This window comes from Opisthorchis viverrini (genome assembly GCF_000715545.1).
Source record: "Opisthorchis viverrini unplaced genomic scaffold opera_v5_102, whole genome shotgun sequence".
In the NCBI taxonomy this organism is placed as follows: Eukaryota; Metazoa; Platyhelminthes; class Trematoda; order Opisthorchiida; family Opisthorchiidae; genus Opisthorchis; species Opisthorchis viverrini.
Window position 1 is genome coordinate 1246606 of NW_008751761.1, and position 22240 is coordinate 1268845.

Consider the following 22240-nt stretch of genomic DNA (forward strand, 5'->3'; position numbering starts at 1 on the left):
CAGTTGACCAGAACGTCAATCAATAATACTTACATTGCTTTGTTTGTAGCGTCCTGATTAGCTAGTTGTTTACGCCCGAGGTTCCCATACTGTCCGTCCGACCACTGTGATGTCAGCATACCAGCCAAAGTGATTTCTGATTGGTCACACTGTGTAGTGAAAAGCACGGCTGCATTTTGGGTGTCAGTTTTTTCTTGGCAGTTTTAGCAATTGATGTTCAAGCCGGATGTGTATGGTGAGAATTTTGTTTTGATTGGAGTTTTCCGGTGACCGATTCGACGAAAAAATGGAGGATGTTGGTGATCGAAAAACACCGATCATAGTCAACGAAACAAAGGATAATTCTTCTGGTGAAGAGAATGCCAAACAGTCAGATTCAACCTTGTCTTCGGACGGAGTTGACTCGGATGACCCTTCACCTGACCAGCATTCGGACTCTAGCTCCGATGTTATCCGTCTTATTACATCCACCAGGAACCTGCTACGTGCTTCTTTGACGTCATCAACTGAAGATCATCCTTTTAAAACAGGACCTGATGAATTGAATCCAGAGGTGGATATTCCATCGCCGATAGAAATGGATACTGAATGTAGTCCGGTTGTATATGTGACACAAGATGTGGTGGAATCTAAATTTGATGATATATCCTCTGCATGTGAGCCCACAACCTCTAGTAACGAATGCCTCGATCCAAGTCAAGTGTTCCGTGTGAGTTCTACGCTGGGTTTTTCTAGATTGATCGCCAAGCTGTCCCATTTGCTTTGGCACTAATTTACCGCTAGCAAATCCGTGACTAGGCATCTTACAGACATGCAAAAATCATGTTTATTAAGGTATTTTGGTCGCTGGATTGCCCCAGAGCTCGGCGAGCTGGGGGTATCCTGCTAGCACTTCTAAGCATGTGTTGGGTAACCTCCGACTGTTTTTTTTTAAGGATTTCGTCTCACAAGTAAGCCAGTCGATCGCAAAAAAAATCGCGAAGCATAGTACAGATTTCGTCTATAAGTAAGCCAGCCGATCGCAAAAAAATCGCGAGCATAGTGCAGCTATTTTACCCTTAGTGGAAACCGAAAGTAAGGCGCATTTCATGGAAATGAATGGCTAAGTGTTAAAAGTACTAGCTCGGAAGCAGTACGTTCGACACTTCCTTGGGTTCTGTGAAGCACAAACGATTAATTCTTCCCGGTAAGGGGAAAAAAGTTGTATGGTGCTTTCCAGCATTTCAGCATGGATAATCTTTACTTAAAGACTGGGAGCTCCATCAATGATTTCCGAATGTATTCACTTTACAAGGACTGATGCTTTGCGCCTGTTTCGTTTGACGCAGAGTTTCAAAAACCCTCATCTAATTGCCCGCGTTAGTGCAAGCAAACGATTCTATCTTTACGCACAGTACTGCAACCAGTAAAGATCGTATTTGCGAGCAGAAGATTCTCTGAAGGGAAACAATTCTCGCATCAACAGACAGCTTCAACTCTCCGGCATAGTTGTGTTCGTATTTGATAGCAGGTGCGTTCCTTCAGAAGATTATGAGGCCTTCAGGCAGGTCCATTAAAAAAACCCACTGATACATGCGATATGGTAAAGCGTGTAGCTACCTACAGATAAGGAAGCCCAAGAGATTTCGACAAATACACCCATCTGAAAATCAATCTGATTTTCACGAAAGATGATATCCATTTGAGTCTCCCGTGAAAACCAAAATGATTTGCAAATGAGTGTATTTGACGAAATCGTTTCACTTTGGGTTCAAGTAGGACATAAGGTTGACGAAAACTCGGTGACTGCACCAACCTGATGAGCCCCAAGAAGGGCGAAACCAGCCGTGGACTGTCGAGAATTTTTCAGCAACCTGTTGGGTAGTTTCCTTTATGAAGTCCAAGAGATCTTTGAAATATAACTCACAAAACTCCGGGTGTTGTTGCGCGAACTCAGTTAAACCGTGAACTTTGCTGCACTGTGCTTCCCGCTGTGATCTTCGTTCATGTGGCCCAACCTATTTCCGGTCTTTTGGTTTGCTAGTGGGGTTTAAGCTCAACTTTGTCTGATACGTGAACTGAGTACACTCTAGAAATCAGCTGATTGAATCCGTTGGTCAAAGAGCTTTCAGCAACCTTGTGAGTAGTTTCGTTTATTTAACTATATTCCGGTGTGTGAAATATCGTACCAACTTGAGGCGGCCCGTGTGCAGCACATTCAATGTGTCAATGATTTGTCCATCGTTAATGTTAAACAACTTTCAATTTTTAGAACTTCAAACACACAGAACTAGTAAGGTTCAAATTGCTAGAAGTCATTGACAATTTTGGTTTGCTCCAATATGTAGTCCAGTCAATGCTTGTTTTACCTCACCAATTTAATGATGCTTCAATTTGTCGAAGAATTAATCAGGAAGCGGTAGCAACTACGGACCGATAATTTTATCTCCTCAACAAATTTCTGAAACGTTTTATGGCTTTAAGTCAACAAAGGGTGGCTAAAAGTGTTTTCCTGGGTCAGAATAAAGTGGTATTCTTACAATATCCCGACTTCTAGTGATGGTCCTTTTTGTTCTTTAGTGAACACAACGGTGTCGCAGGATTGATCAGAATACTACTAATACTGATCAACAAAAAATGGGACGTGACAAAAATTATCGTAAGTGAGGCCCGTCAGAGAGAGTTGTCAATGGTATTGCTGCAAAGTTTGTGAAGTTGGCTGACACCTCGTTCACGGCTTCCTTGGTGAACAAAGACTTGGAATTTGCGATGAAAGGTCATTCATGGAGAAGGCTTATTAGTTTGGCTGGAGCGATAATCCTTTGAGTGTACAGGAAAGGTATGTAAATTCTGGGTTTCGGGTACCTTTGGTTTCTCTGTCTTTGATTGCAATATCACATACAATGACATTTCTTTCATTCAGAGATCACGGTGTTGCTCTACCGGATAACCGCTGAGTACACATTAGTTTTACCGACTTCTGGGTTTATCAGTTGGGTGATCGTCAGTATCTACCGGCACAGTGACTGTGCCTATCCGCGATGCTCGCACAAAACTAACTGTCAATGACTTGAGACTCAATCTGACTTTAAGAGACTTCAGTTAAAGTCTCTTTGCCTTGGCAATTAAACAGTACCGGATTGCCGGATCGTTACATATTTGTGTACTTCGCCGAACGACTTTACCTCCAACCGCAATTAGTTTGCACACGGAAAATCGATCCAGAATCTGACCACTTCTCACCAACCTCAGCTATGAGTTTCAAAAAATATATTGCCATTTTACTAGCTTCGTATTATACTTATACGAAACAGCTGTCGTGCTTCATCTCATTCGCTTACAATTTTTATCACAGTTTGAATCTGGCCACAAACTGAGGTAGTTGACACAGTTCAGTGGTCTAATGTAAACACTCATTTACTGAAAGTGTTTGTGAATGACACTGCAGTGGTTTTGACATTCCAGTCGTAATTCGCACTTGCTTAGCGTTTTGTTTATGTTTCAAAGTACGAAGCCCTCAGCTTCAATTGGTCTTCCAATGGTTTTGATCTGCTTGTGTTCATCGTAAATATAACAGGAGGAAAAGCTAATCTACTGCTTGTGTGCTCTGTGCGTGTATGTTTAGAACAAATAGTGCGGATGTGACCACCATTCAGAATGTCGATCAATAAAATGTTGAATGCTTCTCGACTAGACAGATTTCACATCAGCGGACCTAAATTTGTGGTTTATCGCAGAGAATGACGCACCAGTGAAATTGATTTGGAGCAATGTAGACAAAAATAAACCCCTTTTCATCAACATTTATCAAGTCGGATGTTGAGGTCACTGACTATGGTTAACTGTTGGGGGTCACTAGAAGCACCGAAATCTCGGGGAGTTCGGCGCAGTATTTCAGTGTGAAATACAGTTCGAATCGTACAATCGCGTCCGCAGAAAATGGTCGCGCTTAGAGACAAACTCGTTTAGGTTGATTCCCCTCTTTTCGCCTGCGAGTAGTGACACCAAGTTCAAATCGAAATGTCATTTCGCATCACGATTTATGCTATTCATGATGTAAAACAGGTTTCGGGAAAAATGAAACATTGCTCAGTCGAGTTGTCCCATTTCCGTGATCTTTTGCGGCTGCCACAATGAATCCGTTAATAGCTCGCCTGTTTGTTCGAAAGATGACCTTTTCAGCAGTTACGTAGAATTTTTGGGGACGCTGACGTACTCTCGAATGTTTGTCTTATCCAGCTAGCAGTTATCATATGACTGGCATTTTTGTGTCCCTGTTAAGTCAGCCGCTTGCATCTCTACCATAAAACACTGACTGTGTATCAACCGGATTCTTCTCTACGTCATACGCCCACTCTTGTTTATAAGGTATTAGTTTGTTTATTCCAAAAATTGGGCTATTTTGACTAAGATGTTCACTTCGAATCATGCTTCTTATGACATTTTTTATCGGTGGTGAAACAGAATTCTTGCTGTTGCATACTCAATGAGAATGTGTTACTTTTATCCGTCCACAATGGAAACTAGGCAAGCCAGACTGGATGATGCACATATGAACGTAATATATTACTCATAATGTTGCCGGAAATTTTTTGACAGTCCACGACCAGTTTCACCCTCCTTGGGGCTAATCAGGTATGCGCAGCCGCCGAGTGTCCGTTAACATAATGTTCTGCTTGAAGCCAAATTGGACGAAGTTAGCAAACAACTTGCATACAAACTCATTCTTGCGGGAGACCCATCTTGAATTCAGCTGAATCCCTCGTTTATGTCTCTAAGCAGCTGAATGTGCTGCACCAGGCCGCCTCATATTAGAGTTGCGAAGATATTCGAGATATCGCGATACACGTACAGACGTAATACACTACTCATAGGGTTGCTGAAAATACTTCGCTCTTCTTGGGACTCATCAAGTAGGCGCAGTCCCCGAGATTTCGTCAACCTTATGTTCTACATCAAACCAAATTTCACGAAATTGACGAACCACATAAACGAGAGATTCAGCTGAGTTCCAGGCGATTTCCCCGCAAAACCAAATTTGTTTGCAAATGAGTGGAATGTGCACTGTTTGGTGCATATAAATCAATCAATTTTGGCAGGAAGCTGTGACACTAGTCTAAAATTAGTCCATTTATAGAAAAAAAGTATTATGAAGAGTATCGGTGCGCACGCAACAAAACTCACAGATTTCAGGAATTTTCTTTCACTGTGCTGTAACCCGTGTGACGAAAATGCACTACGTTTTAAAATTCTCTTTCAAAAACACACTGACACACACCTACAAGTTGTTTCCCGTCGGGGATTGAGCTATCAAAGAGAACATCTGCATTACTTGTAAAATTGGGCTAAACTTTCCTGGGATACGCGTTTCCAACGGACGATTCTAAAACCAATGAAAACGAATAGTCTACGGTGCAAACGACAAACAAACAAACTACACTCACTAGCCCAGCATTTATTTATTTTGCACAGCGACAGACGTAAAATGTACTACTTGTTCCATAATACCGAAGAATTGTTTACCAGAAAATTAACATAAGTGCTGTGTTTCCAATCGAGTTATTGTAACACTGGGCTACTGGGGAACAGTAAACAGATAAGACAGTAATCAGATAAGCTTGTTCAAACAACTGAAAAAATGCTACGGACCGATTACATGCGCATCGTTTTTGGAAATGTTTCGTAACAATCGATAGATTCGTAGCTGGGCAACCTTTTGCTTTTAATAAAAACGCCTCGTCAGGCTGAGTGACCAGGTTACGAGGTTGGTCGATATTTAAGGTGGAAGGAGAACCAATCAGCTAAGTCAAGCTAAACATCTGTTAGGTGTCGGTCCAAGGATTTTGTGTATTAAGGTGTGTCACCAAGTATTAAGCCAATGAGAAGCCCTACATGGATTTGTATCCAACCTGGGGTTTAGTTCTTTCGGTACGGTTCACGTGATGAGCCCTTTTTTGAACTTGCTTTGCACATTTCGTCCGTCTCCGTGGATGAGCAACTGCGACGATAGTTGTGTAAGGAATAGGGATTGAATGAACAAAACAGTCACGTGCCAACTCGGTTTATCTACCGTTTTCCATACGATCGCGGCTTATACAACATCGATTCTATTCACACTGTGATGCTTGGTAATTTCCACTGCCTCGACTATCAGCCGCTGTGGTGCGAATCGTCTTAAAACTTCAATGTGCTCCTGTTCTGTTTTATGTCCTGTGTCTAGCGCTGAGACCTTCACCAGAGTCTGGTGTTCTTCCGCATTTTTTACTGGCTCGTTTATCCCCCTTTTATGCTCACCAATCTTAGTGTTCCATTCCCTGACAGTTTGTCCTATGTAGACCTGAGTGCAATCGTTGAAGTCGATCTTATACACAGTACATAGTCCTTTCAAACGGAAGGGGATCATGTGATTGTACCGAAACCGAGAGTAGCACTTTGCCCTCTGGTAAGCTACTCAAATGTTGGCTAAGTTTAGCGATCTTCGAATGACCTCCGATGTTCTTGTTTTATGTGAAATAACTGCTGTGTCAATCCGTTCCCTACTGGGTCTAGATAGCGGATCGCCGCCCAGTCCAACTCACTCGGCATCCAGTTTCTTGAAGTCAGTCGGTGATCTTGATTTGAGCTGCTACTTGATCGATCTTTTCTGCGAACAGCGATCCGACTCGACTAAACATCAGTGAAACAATAGGGGAGTACATGGATTTTGGGTGTGCTCATGAGTAGTTCGGCGCTGTTCCTCTATCTGTTGGTTTCTGGTAGATAGTGGTATTTAATTTTCCACCACTCCTATGTGTGCCCGAGATGGACTCTGTCATCATGCTAAGTTGGATGTGATATTTAAACTACTGAGATAGACGTAAAAGCTGTTCGCGTTATCACGTTTGATTACAACAAAGCTGTCGTCAGCATAACGCCAAAATACTTTCGGTGGACAATTATATCTGGCCAAGATACTTTGTTTGAAAAATCACCCATGTAAGTACTAACTGAAACTGAGAATATTTGAGATCCCATTGCAAGACTTTGTTTTTGTGCGTAAACAGTAGTATCATGAACAAACTGAAGGATTCAAACACATTCTTATGCTCCGAAATATTTCATCCATGGAGAGATGTGTCCATTCCTCAAGTGTCAACTCTAATGACGTTCAAGTGAACCGAAACGGAAGAACTAGACCCTGAGCTGAACCCAAGTCCATCTCGATTTCCCAATCGGCTCAACTCTTGTTGACCCACCCTAACACAAAATTCCTTGGCCGACACCTAACAGAGGTTTAGCTTGACCAAGCTGATTGGTTCTTCTTTCGGCCTTTAATCAAACCAACCTCGTAACCTTATCGCTTGGCCTGACAAAGCTTTTATCTCAGCAATAAATCTACCGGTTTTTACCAAACGTTTCGGAAATCAAACAGATCAGTTCACCTTCTTTTGTAATAGTGGTCTTCCCGACATTTTCACGATAACTCCATCAACCAACTGGTTGGCAAAATAGCTCCAGGTTTTCGTCATCGTTATTTTGACGGTGGTCTGATGCGCAACTTCCGGTGCTCTACAGAATGAGGTGTGGTTTATGCTCCAAATTATGAGGGTTGCCAGAAGAGCCATGAGGCACAAATGGAAAGTTATTTTGCCCATTGTTATGTCACCATATTTCGGTGGGCTAGTCACTTGTAGAAAGCGTTCATACCGATCTTATTCCAAGGTTGAATAAGCCGTAGCACTACAGTTCCGTGCAAAGCGTCTGTGGCTCTCTTACTATGGTTCGGCATCCCACGTTGTGAACATTGTTGACCGGCCAGCAACGTACGGGTAACCTACAATTTTGACGGTGTGTTCTGCCTATAAAGACTTAAGTTTTTTTCAGGTCGGTAAGTGGTAAATTAGCCGATCGATTTGGACCAGTCTAATGAAAGTGCATGCGAATGCATGAATAAGTCCTTGCCGTAATTTTCTCGAGAGAAGTCGATAATTGACAGGCCTGTAGTCCGCGGATCTAAAGTTGAGGTATATACGGGCGGAACGTGGTTAGTTAGGACTAAACGTCACTCTCAAAGGCCACCTTTGTTCCGCTTTATCGACGTTTAGTATACTGTGTTTGGCATTATTTCAAAAGTACTTTCGTTTCATTTGCATTGGTGCACGTGACGAAAAACAGCCTGGCATGGTACATGCAGAAGTACGACCGTGCTGAAAAAGAAGCTCGATTTTTCGTGTTCCAGTTAGTAATAACGAACTCACGAATTGCTAATAACGCTCAGCTATAGCACCCTTTTGGTGTTTAGCTACCTTGTACCAGAAAGAAGCTCGCGGTCCCCCTGGTTGCCCAATACTAGAAAGGGGCAGTCAAAATGAGTAGGTTGGGTTAGAACCACGGACTCTCCGACTGGCAGGTTCGCGCTTTACCACCGAGCTCTCTTATCCTTTTTTCCAAATAAGTTTCTTACCTGTTGAAAAAAACTGTAAAAGACAAATAAAACATATGATTTTCGAGTGACCCAAAAAACGTCTTGGATGTTGCAGACATCTGCTGACATTTGCCAAACGACCAATTAGTCGGTCTTAAATTTCACAGTGCTGTGGTGATTACCAAGCTCCGTTGTTGGAGGAGTCGCAGACGATGCCTGTGAAACGGAGGAAGTAACCGTCAACCATACTTTTACTCACAGGTGGACCCCAATAGGAACTTGCAGCATTATACGGTTACCTGATGGTCCTGCTCAGCATCGACCGATAAGTGGACTCATTTTGGCGAATTCGAATTTCATTGATCATTGCCTAGATTTGCAGGTGTGTTGAACTGTTCTAGCAGTCTAATGACCAGAGACGAGGCGATTTATTGCGCCCAATTCCCCTCGAGCCTCATGTGGATCCCAACGGCTTACATGTGGCCTTCGAGAAGGTATGCTCACATGTCCCGACAAAGAGCCACTTGCTCCAAATCAAATGATGTGCATAAATATTTACCAAGGGTAGTCATGTTTCACACAACTTACAACATAATGTGTACGAAAATGTCTATCCATGTGAAATAGTTGGAAAGCATTAAAGAACTGATGGAATCCCGGGTGAACATTCAACGATACCAGGAAGTAGGTGTGTATAAGCAATGGAAATGCAAAAATATGTCAGTATTCGTGTGGTAACTCAGAAGCCAAGATTTGGCCGTGACTCTTGGCGACTGAAACTTTTTTAAACTCAGTGAAGAATTTCGTTACACAAGATAATACCAAACAAAGCAAAAGACTCATTTGCATAGCAGTTTGGTTTTTTTAACGGGAGACTCGCCTGCAACCCAGCTAAATCTCTCGTTCATAATTTCGAAGAGTATCCAACGACCTTGTGAGTAGTGCACTAAGTCTATAAAATGAATACAGTAATTCAGCTGAAATGTTTGTCACAAGGCGCACTGTTGCAGCTGATAACAGGCACCCAAAAATAACTGCTAAGTGTTGTGGACAAAAACCATCGGTAATCTAAAGTTTCTACCGCTGGGCTGAGATTTGACATTTTGATCGTTATTTATTCTTGCTTATAATGACCACATCCATCCGAGGAAAACAGGGCGTTCTGGAAAACTCAATTGATACCCAAGACAGGCCGATAACTAGGGGAAAACTAAACAGAAGAATCAGAATATGCAATTTAAATGAACAGTGTGGACGAAATTTCTAATGATTCACTGGAAATAAGCTCAAACAGTGTAGTAACAAGAATGAAAACCTACAGGAAGGGGTTAGTTGTGTGATATCTTCACTACAACAGATTTCGATAGGGCCTCAGAAACACCTTTGCAAAAAATGTTTTGCACATGGTTTTAGAGACATCTTTAGAGTTTCGCTCTCTACCCGAACTCTTTGGCTCCTACACTATGTGGAAGAGGAGTATAAAACAATTAGGGAAATTGGAAAACCCTCAAAAAGGGTAACCGAAGGAGCTCAAAAGTTCATTTGCAGGCCGGGTGTACTGGATGTCATGTGAACAAAACTTGAGTTCCAGATGTCACGTCTAATGTGAGAGAATGAGTTAAGTAGGAATTCGCGGCATTATATTTGGGCAAACAAACACTTTTTGCAGCTAAACTTTGCTTATTTTGTGCTTTCAGCACGTATTTTTGGACCTCACGCTCAAACAAAATACACCCACTTGCGCACCAAGTTGGTTTAAAGGGAGACTCCCCTGGAACCCAGCTAGATGTCTCATTTTATGATATTTTTAAGCAACTGAACGCGCTGTACCAGGCGGCATCATGTTTCAGTTAGTACGATATTGGGGATGTCGTGATACATGCGAATACGCAATACAATACCTGGAAGGTTGCTGAAAACACATTGACAGCCCAAGGCCGTGCAATTTAGGCTCAAGCAGAACTCAAGTCTGACGAAAAATCCGGGAACTGCTCCTACCTAATGCGCCCCAAGAAGAACAAAACCGGTCATGGGCTGTCGAAGAGTTTTCAGTAACATTATGAGTAGCGTATTACTTCTAGAAAACATTCTACCTAATCATTTTTTCTGTTAATCGTGAGTCACGAAAATTATATTACTAGTAATATTATCATTAATATTGTTGATAATATAATATAATGATATTATTGATGATGATTATTAATAATATCAATAATAATAATAATGAAAATAATATTTTCATTCAAGCAAATTTATATTACAAGCACGATATTAATTTTGTATCCGTAGTGAGTATCTCTTTGATCGCTTGCCCTTTTTAACTGTTGGAAGTGTTGGAGTAATTTTTGTTGCCTAAACATCGAAAACAAACATAGTGTTCGGCAAGCGCGCATTCATTTTGACGATTCGCACACTCAGTGATTGTCAATTATTGAGAAGGATGTACACGCAACTGCTTCTAGCTGTTAAAGTTAAACACCAGTAGGTCTGACCTGCGCTGTAAACTACTTGTCCTGTGATATGTTTGAACAGCTGACGTCACTTTGTGGTTGACAAAACCTAAAAACTGCGTGTTGAGGAAAACGAAATTTCTCAGGTTGAATAAAACACCCCCAAACAGCTGTTACTGCAGTAGATATAAGTGGCTGAATCCACATTTTGGCTTCTGCAATTTTCTCCGATGAAGGCACTTTTTGTGAAAAAGTGCGGTCGAGTACATCGTCAACTACCTGAAAAATCGCTTGGTTTATCGGTCACAAGGAATAAAATGTGATAAGAGTAGTAGATAAGGTGACTATCTTGTCTTTTAAATCACCTGAACTTTAATTCTTTCGGTGAAATTTGAGTATTGGGACAGGCGAGAAAATGTGATTTCGATCTACTTAAACAAATTTTGAACGTGTTTTAAAAATATCTTTGGCCGATAAAGAAATGCGACGGGTCCAAACTACAAGACTCACAAGGAAGGAGGGTTAACTAGTGATTCATCTGTAATTGCTAATATTGGATGAAATTCAAAGGAATATAGTACTTAACACTTGAGTTCACTCTTGGTTTCCTTGCGAAAGTCACATACGGCAAGTCCTCCGGGCTAAAAAAATCTCCAACGGTTGACATCGTAAGAATGAAAATTCACGTATGATTCACGGTTCTGTTGCAAGTTGGTTCGATTTGACATGCAGTACGAATGACGCTAATTGCGGTTTCCACAATTTTAAGAGCTCTAGGAACGCTAAAACCGACGGTTCCGTATATGAAAGGCGTTAAAACACTAAAAAAGAAGACGGAAAATCATTGCTGCTGCTCTAGAGCAGGCGGGGTTCACGCGTAAGCGATGTTAAAGGGTTCAAAAATTACCAAGCAGTCATCCTGCTTGCGTCGATCAATCGATCCACCATTCACGATTTCCCGGCTCGAGAGTACCACCGACGCTTGAAAATTGCTTAATACGTTTTGATTGCTTATGTTTCTTCGCTGGACCAGAAGCGGTGAAGGGCTTTATAAGGGTAAACGCCGATTCCAGTACCTTGCATTTTGTCTGAGTTCTTCAGAATAAAGGCGTCAGGGGAAATTTCCGCATATGAGCGCTACCAAAGTGAATGCTACAAATCTCACAGCCACCCACAACTAATCAAAAATTGTTCAGCAAATTTCAAACGTGATACTACCTGAATGGGAGGTACCGATCGTGAATCACTTAGTTCACATAACGGGGAAATTTACCGGGCTGTCTCTCCTGCCCTTTAGAAAACCAACCATAATCGCTCAAGCGTGAACATCGCCTGTTCGTATATGATAATGGAGGTACACCTAGCGTGTGCTGGTGGGGTAGACGCAATACGTTCTCCTCACATACCAGATGTTTGGAGTTCAAACCACGGCGCTAGCTCCGGAACGTGCGCTTACTGCCTTCACTGTGGACACCCTAGGATAATTTCATCAGGGCAGGATAAGGACCACGCAAACGACGGGGATATGAACTTGAAGATAATAGTTGCCTGTTTGGCCGGTTACTTGGTCTCCATGCCTGAAACCATCAGTCCGACCAAGTATTTTCTTGTCTGACGAACAAACACTGTAAAACGGGTTAAGCCATTGATGTTTTATTGCGCTCACTTATTCGGCATCAAGAACATCCGGCTGCCAACATCAGGCCCTCCCAGTTGCACAAACGTATATTTTTGTAGATGTGTATTTGCATTACTCATTTATTATGGTAAATTCACACAAAAGACTGGGGGTACTGTACCCGAGTGTGACGTTTATTAAAACTCACCAACAAATAAATTTGTTGGTTGCGCTAGGATTTGAGGCCAGAATATTAGCACGTTCTTATTATCCAAGTTAAATACTCTTTTTTGCTTAGAAAATTTCTAAACTAGCGTTCGTTTTCAACATAAGCATTGTTGGCGTGAACTTTCTTCAGAACGTTTTGTGGGATTGTAGACGTCATCGTCACTGTTTCAGCTGAAGCTCTATGGTGTCTCCGGGAGATTTGCATCAGCTGCACCACATCTCATCACACGCAACGCGTCTAAAAATCAGATCAGACTACTTACACCTCGCCACCTCCATAATTGTCAATCGTTGCACAAACGAGCCGAAACAGTGCACAGGGTGAAACTAAGGTTTACTTTGCGATGGGCTAGTTGATAAAATATACAAAAAACCTCAAAGAAAATAAGACAAATTATTTCCGAGTGGAAAATCATCTGTCCCAACCTGTTATCGAGTTTTTTTTAAAACCGGAGCTCCAAAAAAACTAGAGGGAAATTTAACCTGGGTTAGTTTGAAGCAAATATACCACAATGCAACGTGATTACTCAATATGGTTGGGTTTTCCCCCCACAAGCAATGTTACCAAGGTCCAGGGTCCTTTAAAACACAGTATGTGTAAACGAATGTTAATACTCGAGTTTGGGCCTCATTTCTTGTCAGGGGCAAATTTGTTGCCATTTATCCCAGCCTGATATAAATACTGTTGAATGAATACTGATTACAATTCATCAAACGTGTAAAACAGGATAGTAAATATAACATAGCAGGAACGTGCTTTTGGGTTGAAAATTTACAAAAACAATAAAACTTTTTCATTCTGTCCAATTAAATGTTTAAAGACGAATTACCATTTCGTCCCAAGCCGCTGTCCACTTTTCAGGTCGTAGCCAGTCTTCGTTGGCGCGTTTAGTAGGTCAACCTCTTATTTTTTATGTAATAATTATTGCATTGGAGCGATTTTCTTAAGAAAATACACCCCAACATTTCTGCAGTTGTGGCAAACATGGTCTAAGCACGCTCTAACACGAGGACAAAACAACATCCTGGAGCTGAATTTTAGTTGACATATTGATTTTATGTAATCCTCCATCGGTTCCACAACGCTTGGGCGCAAAAAAAGACTGGAAAGTGGTGGGACAAAATATCACATGGCGCCTCAGTAGGTCAGGAACTAGTATAAACCCGGACAACCAAAAGCTAATCAGTCCATGTTGAAAATATTTGCACTGCCTGGGGACAATAATGACATTTTTCCTAGGCCGTGTTCGAATATTAGTTTCGTTCCCCTTGAGAGGTCCATGTGCGTGTCTTGTTGCAATCGGTGTTTACGTGCGGAATAGTAGTGGGCAACTTTTAACAAAACACAACATATGACCATAATGTGCACCGAATAAATGGTGGGAGGGATTTTCAAACTCGGGAATACGCAAAAAGCTGTTATGCATTGGTATCCACTTGTTATACACATTTGCTGCATCAGAACAGAATTTGCCCTTGTCTTTCACACAGGTCGCCACAACCCTGTCTAATTGGGCGCCTTAACAGCACCTTTACGTTAGGATCACACCACGTGGCGACTTGCATAACCGCTTTTTACGCGCGTAGCGTGAATTTTGTATTGTTCGATTCTGGTGTGTTAATTTGAGCTTCCATTTCTGGACAATCTAATATATATTTCCCTTTGTAATAAGACTGTGTACGCCGAGCGAACAGGGTTAGTATCGGTCAAGAATGGAAAAATCAAAGTTTCCTTTATGAAAGGAAAGCCATTTAACGAAATACACTCATCTGCAAACTACGTTGGTTTTGTAAGAGACTCTCCTGAAACCCAGCTGAATCTCTCGTTTATGATGTTCTCAGGCAAATGAATGTGCTGCACCAGGCCGTCCCATCTCCCTTTTCTCGTAAAATCTCATGTTTCAGTCAATTACGATATTCGGATATCGTGACACATATGTATGTTTGTAATGCACTACTCATAAGGTTGCTGAAGTCCCATGACCAGTTTTGCCCTTCTTGGGGCTCATCAGGTAGGCGCAGTCCTTGAGTTTCCGTCAACCTAGCTTTACTTGGAAGCCATTAAATTTGTGGCCAAACTTCGTGCAGATCGCCTAAAGAATGAACATATGAAAAAGGTTATTTACGGTCGAGCTTTACATGATATGCAGAAGTTTGATCTCAACTCCTGTCAGTGCCCAGAGGACCGACGAGAACTGTTTGCACGCTTGACAACTTCAGTTACTCCAGTTTACTGGCGATCGATTTACTCGGCTTGACCGAAATCAGTCGGCAAAATTTAACTGCGTACTATCCTCTGTTTGGGCAAAAAGGGTTGAAGCATTTATTTCTAGTGACTAATTAAAAATAACCGTTCAGCTGTAGGGTGGTTCCCTTCTTGTTGTCACTAGAAGAAAACATGAGGACTGAGGTAATACCAAGCTGTCTTGGCCAAGACAAGAACATTCGATAAGCCGAGGTGGGATTCAAACAAAGGACCTTCCAGCCATTCTGTTAGAACCTCAGTCACTCAGCCATTTCGAGCTGAGTTTACAGGTTGGCTTTATTCGTTAGGGTATCATACATGACAGAATATAGATTCATCCAAACTTCAAGTAAAAATTGTATGTTTGACAGGAATTCAGTTTTTTTCGTTTCAAACAAACTGAAGTACATCGCTGATTGTCAGAGCATCTGGGACATATTGGCCGCTCCTGAACTAAATCGAAGCAAGGGTTAATCTCGCTATTGGGGTTGTTAGTTCTACTAAAACCAACCAGTTAACCTGGGCAATTAACGGTTGGTTCAACGGTGTACTTCAGAAATGGGCAATAAACTTTCCTCCCTCGGGACGTTGTACTGAGACATTTTATATTATTTATGGTCGTTTTGATTGATCTTTATATGTTCCATGCATGTAGGTTTGGGACCATTTTCCTACAGTTCAGCTAAGAAAAACGCCTTTCCGTTCAATGGACTGTTAAAAAAGGGCTTTGAAAAAGCAAACGTAGTCTCGTACTTTCATCGCAAAGTTTTTTTTCGGTGCAAAACCTTTGTATCGTTCAGTGTAAAAATTTATTATTCCGAATAATCCAACATCACAAGGCTGGAACTTCAGCTCATTTTGTGAGCAAGCTGGACGTTCACACATTCTAGTTAGTCGATAATCGCACTATGCTCCTTACATTTAATTTCGAAGCATCAATATCTTGAGTTTTTTTTTAAAGTACTTGCAAATCTCGCTTACCAAAAGTTGGTGCGGATTTCGAAGGCTGGTTGCTCCATTCTCCATTCTCGTGACACCGTGCGTTTTAGTCAGATGTCAAGATCCAAATCTCAGTATGTCTTGAAGGATTTGGTTCGAAAGGTTCGAGTAATAGAACTACTCGCGTTTATCGCTGTGTCATTTTGTGCGGATTATCTTGACAAGGCGGGAAAAGACGTGGGTGGTGCTAAGATTTTTTTTGTTTTCATTTGCTGAGATTTGGAGGGGAACACGAGATACTCGGCAATTGATTCTAAGCCGCATAAATCCCATTTGATAAGTACACATTTGGCAGTTCTTGTTGTTTTTCGGCTCCTGATAAATTGGCAAAAATAATTCCTGACTGACTGAGACAGTTCAAGATAGCTTTAGCTAAATGACCGAGTTTTGTAGAATATTGCCCCTCAGTGGTAACTTTTGGCGTCGCACTCGTTTGACATTTTGTGAACCGAGATAAAATCAAGCCTCCGTTTTATTCTATTTATGAATCGGCTGCTAAGTTATCGGCAGCATATTGGTTTTAAAAATGACTTTTACCCGAAAAAATTGTATTAACAAGTCAGCTTTTCAAGTATTTAAATATTGTGTTTGATTTTTGTAACTCACGTACTATTTATCAGACTAGCGACAACAAAAAATAGTTGGATTGATGTTTGCTGGTCTTCCGCCATTCACCTGGTCTTATTTCAGAAGAACCCTGTGTCTGTAATCTGGGTAATATTTATGATTGATGTATGCATCTACTATAGGGCTTTATCTAGTCGCTATCTGCCACTGTGAAAAAAAACATTTGAGCAAGTAAAATAACTCCACGCATGCAAACACATCATTTTGTGCAGATTTTATGACTGATAACAAAACAAATCTAGATAATTTTTTCCGGATTTTATCCCGCATCAGAATATTTTGTGAACAACCGCTCTCATAAAAAACTGAGGGTTGCAAAGTTTAGGAAGAATCATTCCGACGCTAAATGAGTCCAGGTGTGCCATCAAAAAAATAGAACCATCACATTAAACGTAGATGGTTAGTTTAATTTTCGTGAACCAAGATAAATGGTCCAGCTTAAAGATATCCGGAACTGATAAAAGAAACCTCCGACACGTGGTAAAAAATGTCCAACCAAGCGGGGCGCTTTTTCCTTGCAGGTGCTCACGTAGCTGTGCCTTGGATTGATTGCCTTTCAACTTTCACTACACAGAAAACCGTGATGGATGTTTGATTTTTATCCTCTCAAGACTAACAAATTTGAGAGAACATATTTTACAGAACGTTTCATAAACAGCGCCGTCACAGTGGAGATGCATCGCCCACTTGAGAAAAGATGGATTTATTGGACTGTATAATTCCGTAGATCTTCTGTTATTCTGAGAGCCCAATTCCCTAGAGAAATGAAAAAAACAATACAGGAATTATGTATTTCATGGATTTCTCCGCTTCCTAGAAATACTTTTCAACACCTTTAGACTTTTCCTCATGTAAGATTTGTTTGTATTCCGTTTGGCGTGCGTGTTTGATCCAATTCAATCCTGGCATCTGAGTGTTCCTCGGAATTTTAGCTCAACTTCAGTGAAAATTTTCCACACATGTCATGCCTGTTTGGGACATCCAGACTTGATTCAAGTAGATCATATGGTTGACGGAAACTCGGGGACTGCGCCTACCTGATGGGCCCCAAGAAGGGTGAAACCGGTCGTGGGCTGTCGAAGAGTTTTCAGCAACCATGTGAGTAGTTTCCTTTAATAGAACCTTATATATCGTTCAGCTGTAGCATCTTTTCAGTGCTTAGCTGCCCGCCAGCAGAACGAAGCACAGGAGCTGGCATGGTTCCAGATTGACCAAGCCTAGACAGGGGAAGTCAAGGCAGAGACCGGCTTTAAACCACAGACCTTCCGGTCAGGGAATTCGCGCTTCAACCACTTGAGCAATCTCGCTCATATATCAGTTACGGTCAAAGTCTGGTCGCAATGACTCAATCATCGCAGACCATAGGAAACCGAAATCCATGGCACCGGGTATTTCAGAAAATATTGAAAATGTATATAAAGTTCTTGAGCTCACCAATTAAGATGACTATTTTGGGATATGGCCGTCGTCAGTAAAATGGGTTTCGTCAAAAAACTAGCTATTCTAATTTAATCTTTAACAAAATCGTGTGTGCAAAAAATCTCTGCGGTTTTACACCACAATGCTGGTTTACACACATTTCTTAGAGCTTCTATTGTACAACCATCTAACTGACTGTCCATCAAGTTAGTTGCCTACACATTAATTATGCAGCCTAATTTCTCATCCCCTCTCACCAAGTTTGGTGAAGACAAAACCCAAAGACAGCTAGACAGTTTTCTAATCAAATGAATGTGAGTGAACTTGAGCGGAAGTTGATCCGTGAAGATAAATCTTTTCTTTTGTCTGCTGGACCCATAGGGAAACGAAACAATGGATAAACATTTATTCAGAGAGTATGCTGACTTTTGCAAAAAAATGTTCTGTTTAGTTCCTGGGGAAAAACCTACTATAATTATGCTAGACCTTCATTTGTACGTCTTTCTTACTTCATATTTCTCCTTTAGCTAGAGAGTCACCAATGACTCGAGCCGATTGTTGTTGTGCGTTTAATTTTACAAGGAGCTGCAGCTTGAAACCTGTTAACCACTGCGCGTTGTCCTTTCGTTCACACATACCAGCCTATGACGTTTATGCGCCCACAAAAAAATCGAAATTAAATGTGAACTGTCCCAACATGACCGTGGCCTTATTCATATCATCGTTTGTGTTCGATAGGTAAGCCTGTCCTTAAACCATTCTGTGTGGGCGTGAGCAACTTTGTCGCCGTCGTTTCTGATAATCGACCAACTATGTGAAAGGGCACCTTAACGAATGTTCCCCTTTTTTCACCCCATCACTCAATATGGAGTGAAGACGATCTGACTTGCAGCTACTTATTTTCCAGAAGAAAATAAACAAGTATATACGAATGTGTTGCCTCATCAACAAAGTTTATAGTGATTATGCATACTACGGTTTCTAGGTGCTTGGACAGCGCGTTGACCGACTGTTTCCACTTATCTCTTCAGAGCATTCGCATGTTTGATTTTAGGCTTATAGAGTTTTGTGAATGAATTCCAGAGGCCATTGTCAATTAGAGAGTGGGATTGTGAATCGCTTGATCAGGCGTGATCACCCGGTGCGAGAGGTAAACAGCGCTGTTTTGATTTAGCCCGGTATGCTTCGTCAGACAAGCAGCTCTAATCATGATTCTTCGTGTATAACTCACCTTACGATTGGCCACAACAAGGCCTTTCTGGATGCGTTTGAACGTTTACTGATTGGCCCTTAGAACGTTGGTCTCCTGCAAAAACATCCTCCTCGCCTAAGTCTGTGAATCAATCCATTCAGTCTGGTAAACCTCTGCCTTGGCAACTGGAGATTTTGAACAATGTGAACATTTAAGCCTCAGCCGGCTAACGCATTTACCATGACTGATACAATTTCCTCACTGCCTGTGTAAAAATCACCAAGAATGTTTAGTCAGCATAGGGGGACCAATCCCTGACACACAATTCATAAAAGCTGAAAATAAATTTTGATATTTTCAGCTGTCTCCGGGTCACTGCTGAGGCCACTCACGATGATACTAACTTATTAGCACACAGTACGGGTTTGCAAGAGTTACTTCAGCTTGCTACATCACAAGAAAACCAAGCCAGATCATGTCAGACCTTCATACGATGAAGAAATTATATCGTCGTTCACTTAAAAAGTGGCGACAGAGAACTATTCGGCCACAACCAGAATAAACAATCTTTAGGGGGTTTGTCGTGTGACTAAACGGTAGGAAATTCCGAAAGGCGAGGAATTCTCCGCTGTGAGAATCATCGGTTCGATCAATCGCACGTCGCTTATCCCAGTTAAACTAGCGGTTCAGATNACATGTTTACGGGGATCGTGAATGCCAAGCTTATTACTTTAAACCTTGGCACAGTGGAAAACCTTTACTTCTACTAGGACTTGTGGACATCACAATGTCTTCTAAGAAGTAAAATGTCTTGGCTTCATCTCTTTAGTTGCATTGATAAAAAATCATACAACGCCAGTGCACAAGGGACAGCTGGAGTCATGCCGGACTGAGGCCGTTTTTCTCTTGATCCCACCAAATATTGCCCTATATATACTTTGAGATTGCTCAACTCTCTGAACTTGTTTGTGCACATTACCGTGTAGATTCAGCTGAGGGGTCCAAGAAATACATAAAAACTGGTCGACTCTGCAGGCGTTCACCTGTCCAAGCCTCAAATTTCAGGAGCTCCGAACAGCAGAAGCAAATGCATCGTAAATTTGACCAAAGATTTTGATTTACTTGACGTGGTTTTCCCCTCATCTCCCCCCTTCAGGTTGTCAGAATTCAATCTTATTACTTAAATGTGACCTATTTCAGTGACATTAAAAGTGCGTGGAGGTTGATGAAAAATGTGAATAACGGTAAAATAAATATGGAGAGTTTCACATGGCCGTCCTGTTGGGTTGCGGTTGTCCGATCAACAGCCCAGGAACAGTTTATCCTGATAACTGTTCCGGTGCACCTGGCCGGTACACACTTGTTATTATATGCGGACATCACCGAATGACAGGTCACAGCTAGTTCGCCTGACCATCGAAGTTTGCAAAGTTGACATCCGTACTGTATTGTACAAAAATTAGGAGTAAATCTCTTGGTCGCGTGGTTGGGATGACTTTGGAATCGGCTCCACTCAACGGCCGGAAAAATATGCTTCTCGGGGTATTTCTGGTCTAACTACTAGATGCTATTCGCTACGCTGTCTTCGAACACCGCAGACTAATGTTCGGTTTCTCAGTGAATCTCAAAGCACTGGTTATTCAGTTGTGCGTATTACGATTTCACAGAGGTTGTCCAACTAAAGATGATACTACTAACAGTTTCTTGGCGTAGTTTTGGTAGAGTTAACACCGTAAAAAACTATGTCAAATCCATTTATTTTGTTGTGCCAAAAAGGATTTGAAAATAAAGGGACCAAAGTCTACTGGCACGCAACTGTTCATTCCATATCCACCGAAGAAAAAGCACCGTATTGCACAACACAGTAAATACCGCTTGATGACAAGGCGTAATCGCCCTAAGTGCTCAGCTCTACAAGTAAAGTAGTGTTACTACAAATGTTACTACGAAAAAATGAAAAAATTCACGATGAATGTTTAAGAGATTCACGAAAAGAGAGTATTTATGCGATGTATTTTTTAGCCAGATCACACGGGAAAACATCAAAGCTTTTTGTACAGTTAGATGTGTTCAGAACAGACCACCACTGTCGTTTGATACACAAACGTACAAGTAACCACCATTTTTTCTTGTTTTATTCAATCTAATAGGATGACCCACCACAAAGCGAAGACCTCCCATCCTCCGAACTGCAGCCAGATTTACAAAAACCTACTAAAACACCCCTATTTTTGGAGCAAGTGAATATTCCCAGGCGTCAAACGGAACATTTCAAAAGTTCATCAACCACAGGAGACTATCAAGTTTCCTCGCGTGTTTGTGAAAAGGAATCGGTTGCCGCACTACCCGATTTTCTTCCCTATTCTCAAAGAACCCAGGGATCCATGAAACGTAGTAAGATGTAAGTTTTTTCTGGAGAAAGGCAATATGAGTTCACTTTTCAACATTGGTGAGCACTAAACCTTGTCGGCTTATTACCCCAAAGTTGTCGTACCTGGTCTAAGACTTGGACAGTTTTCGTTTTTCCCCTAGGATGCTTTCCAATGATAACATCTATCAGCCTGTCTGGCTTTTTTTTTTATACGTTATCTATTTTTAGATAATCTGTCTCGAAGGGTAACATTAGGGAGTTGCCTAACAACGACGAGTACAGGTTGGGAGAAATTAGGCGCATGGTCTTGCTGAAATAAAGTAGGTGGGGTTACAGTATAACAACAATACACTACGTATAGGGTCGCTCAAGGCCCCTCGACACCCCATTGATTTTTTTCACTGTTCCTGAAAACGATCAGTTGAGAGCAGTTTTTAGCTTCCACCAACTAGGTGTTCTGATTGGACACTGGACTAGTGGAGAAATACACTCATTTGCAAATTAATCTAGCATCAGTCGCAGACGTCTCTGAGTCCTGCCCGCGACCCCCTTTTATGACTGAATAGGCTGCATAAACGCTTCAAGCGGGGGAGACTTCCGGGTACCAAAGTACATTTTTTTTACAATAGTATAACTTCTAAAATTTTCACGGTTTGAAGACTAACTTTTCAGTTGATTTTGCCGCAAAGCTGACGTAGAACACTAATT

General features: G+C 41.5%; 1 protein-coding gene across 1 annotated transcript; it reads left to right on the top strand.

The window, feature by feature from the left end:
- Positions 1 to 204: 204 nt before the first annotated feature.
- Positions 205 to 21560, top strand: T265_13802 (hypothetical protein; the record flags this gene model as incomplete). The annotated part of the gene is made up of 2 exons (XM_009170582.1): positions 205 to 709; positions 21312 to 21560. Coding segments are annotated over 2 exons (672 nt in total), but the record flags the coding sequence as incomplete, so codon positions are not given.
- Positions 21561 to 22240: the final 680 nt, after the last annotated feature.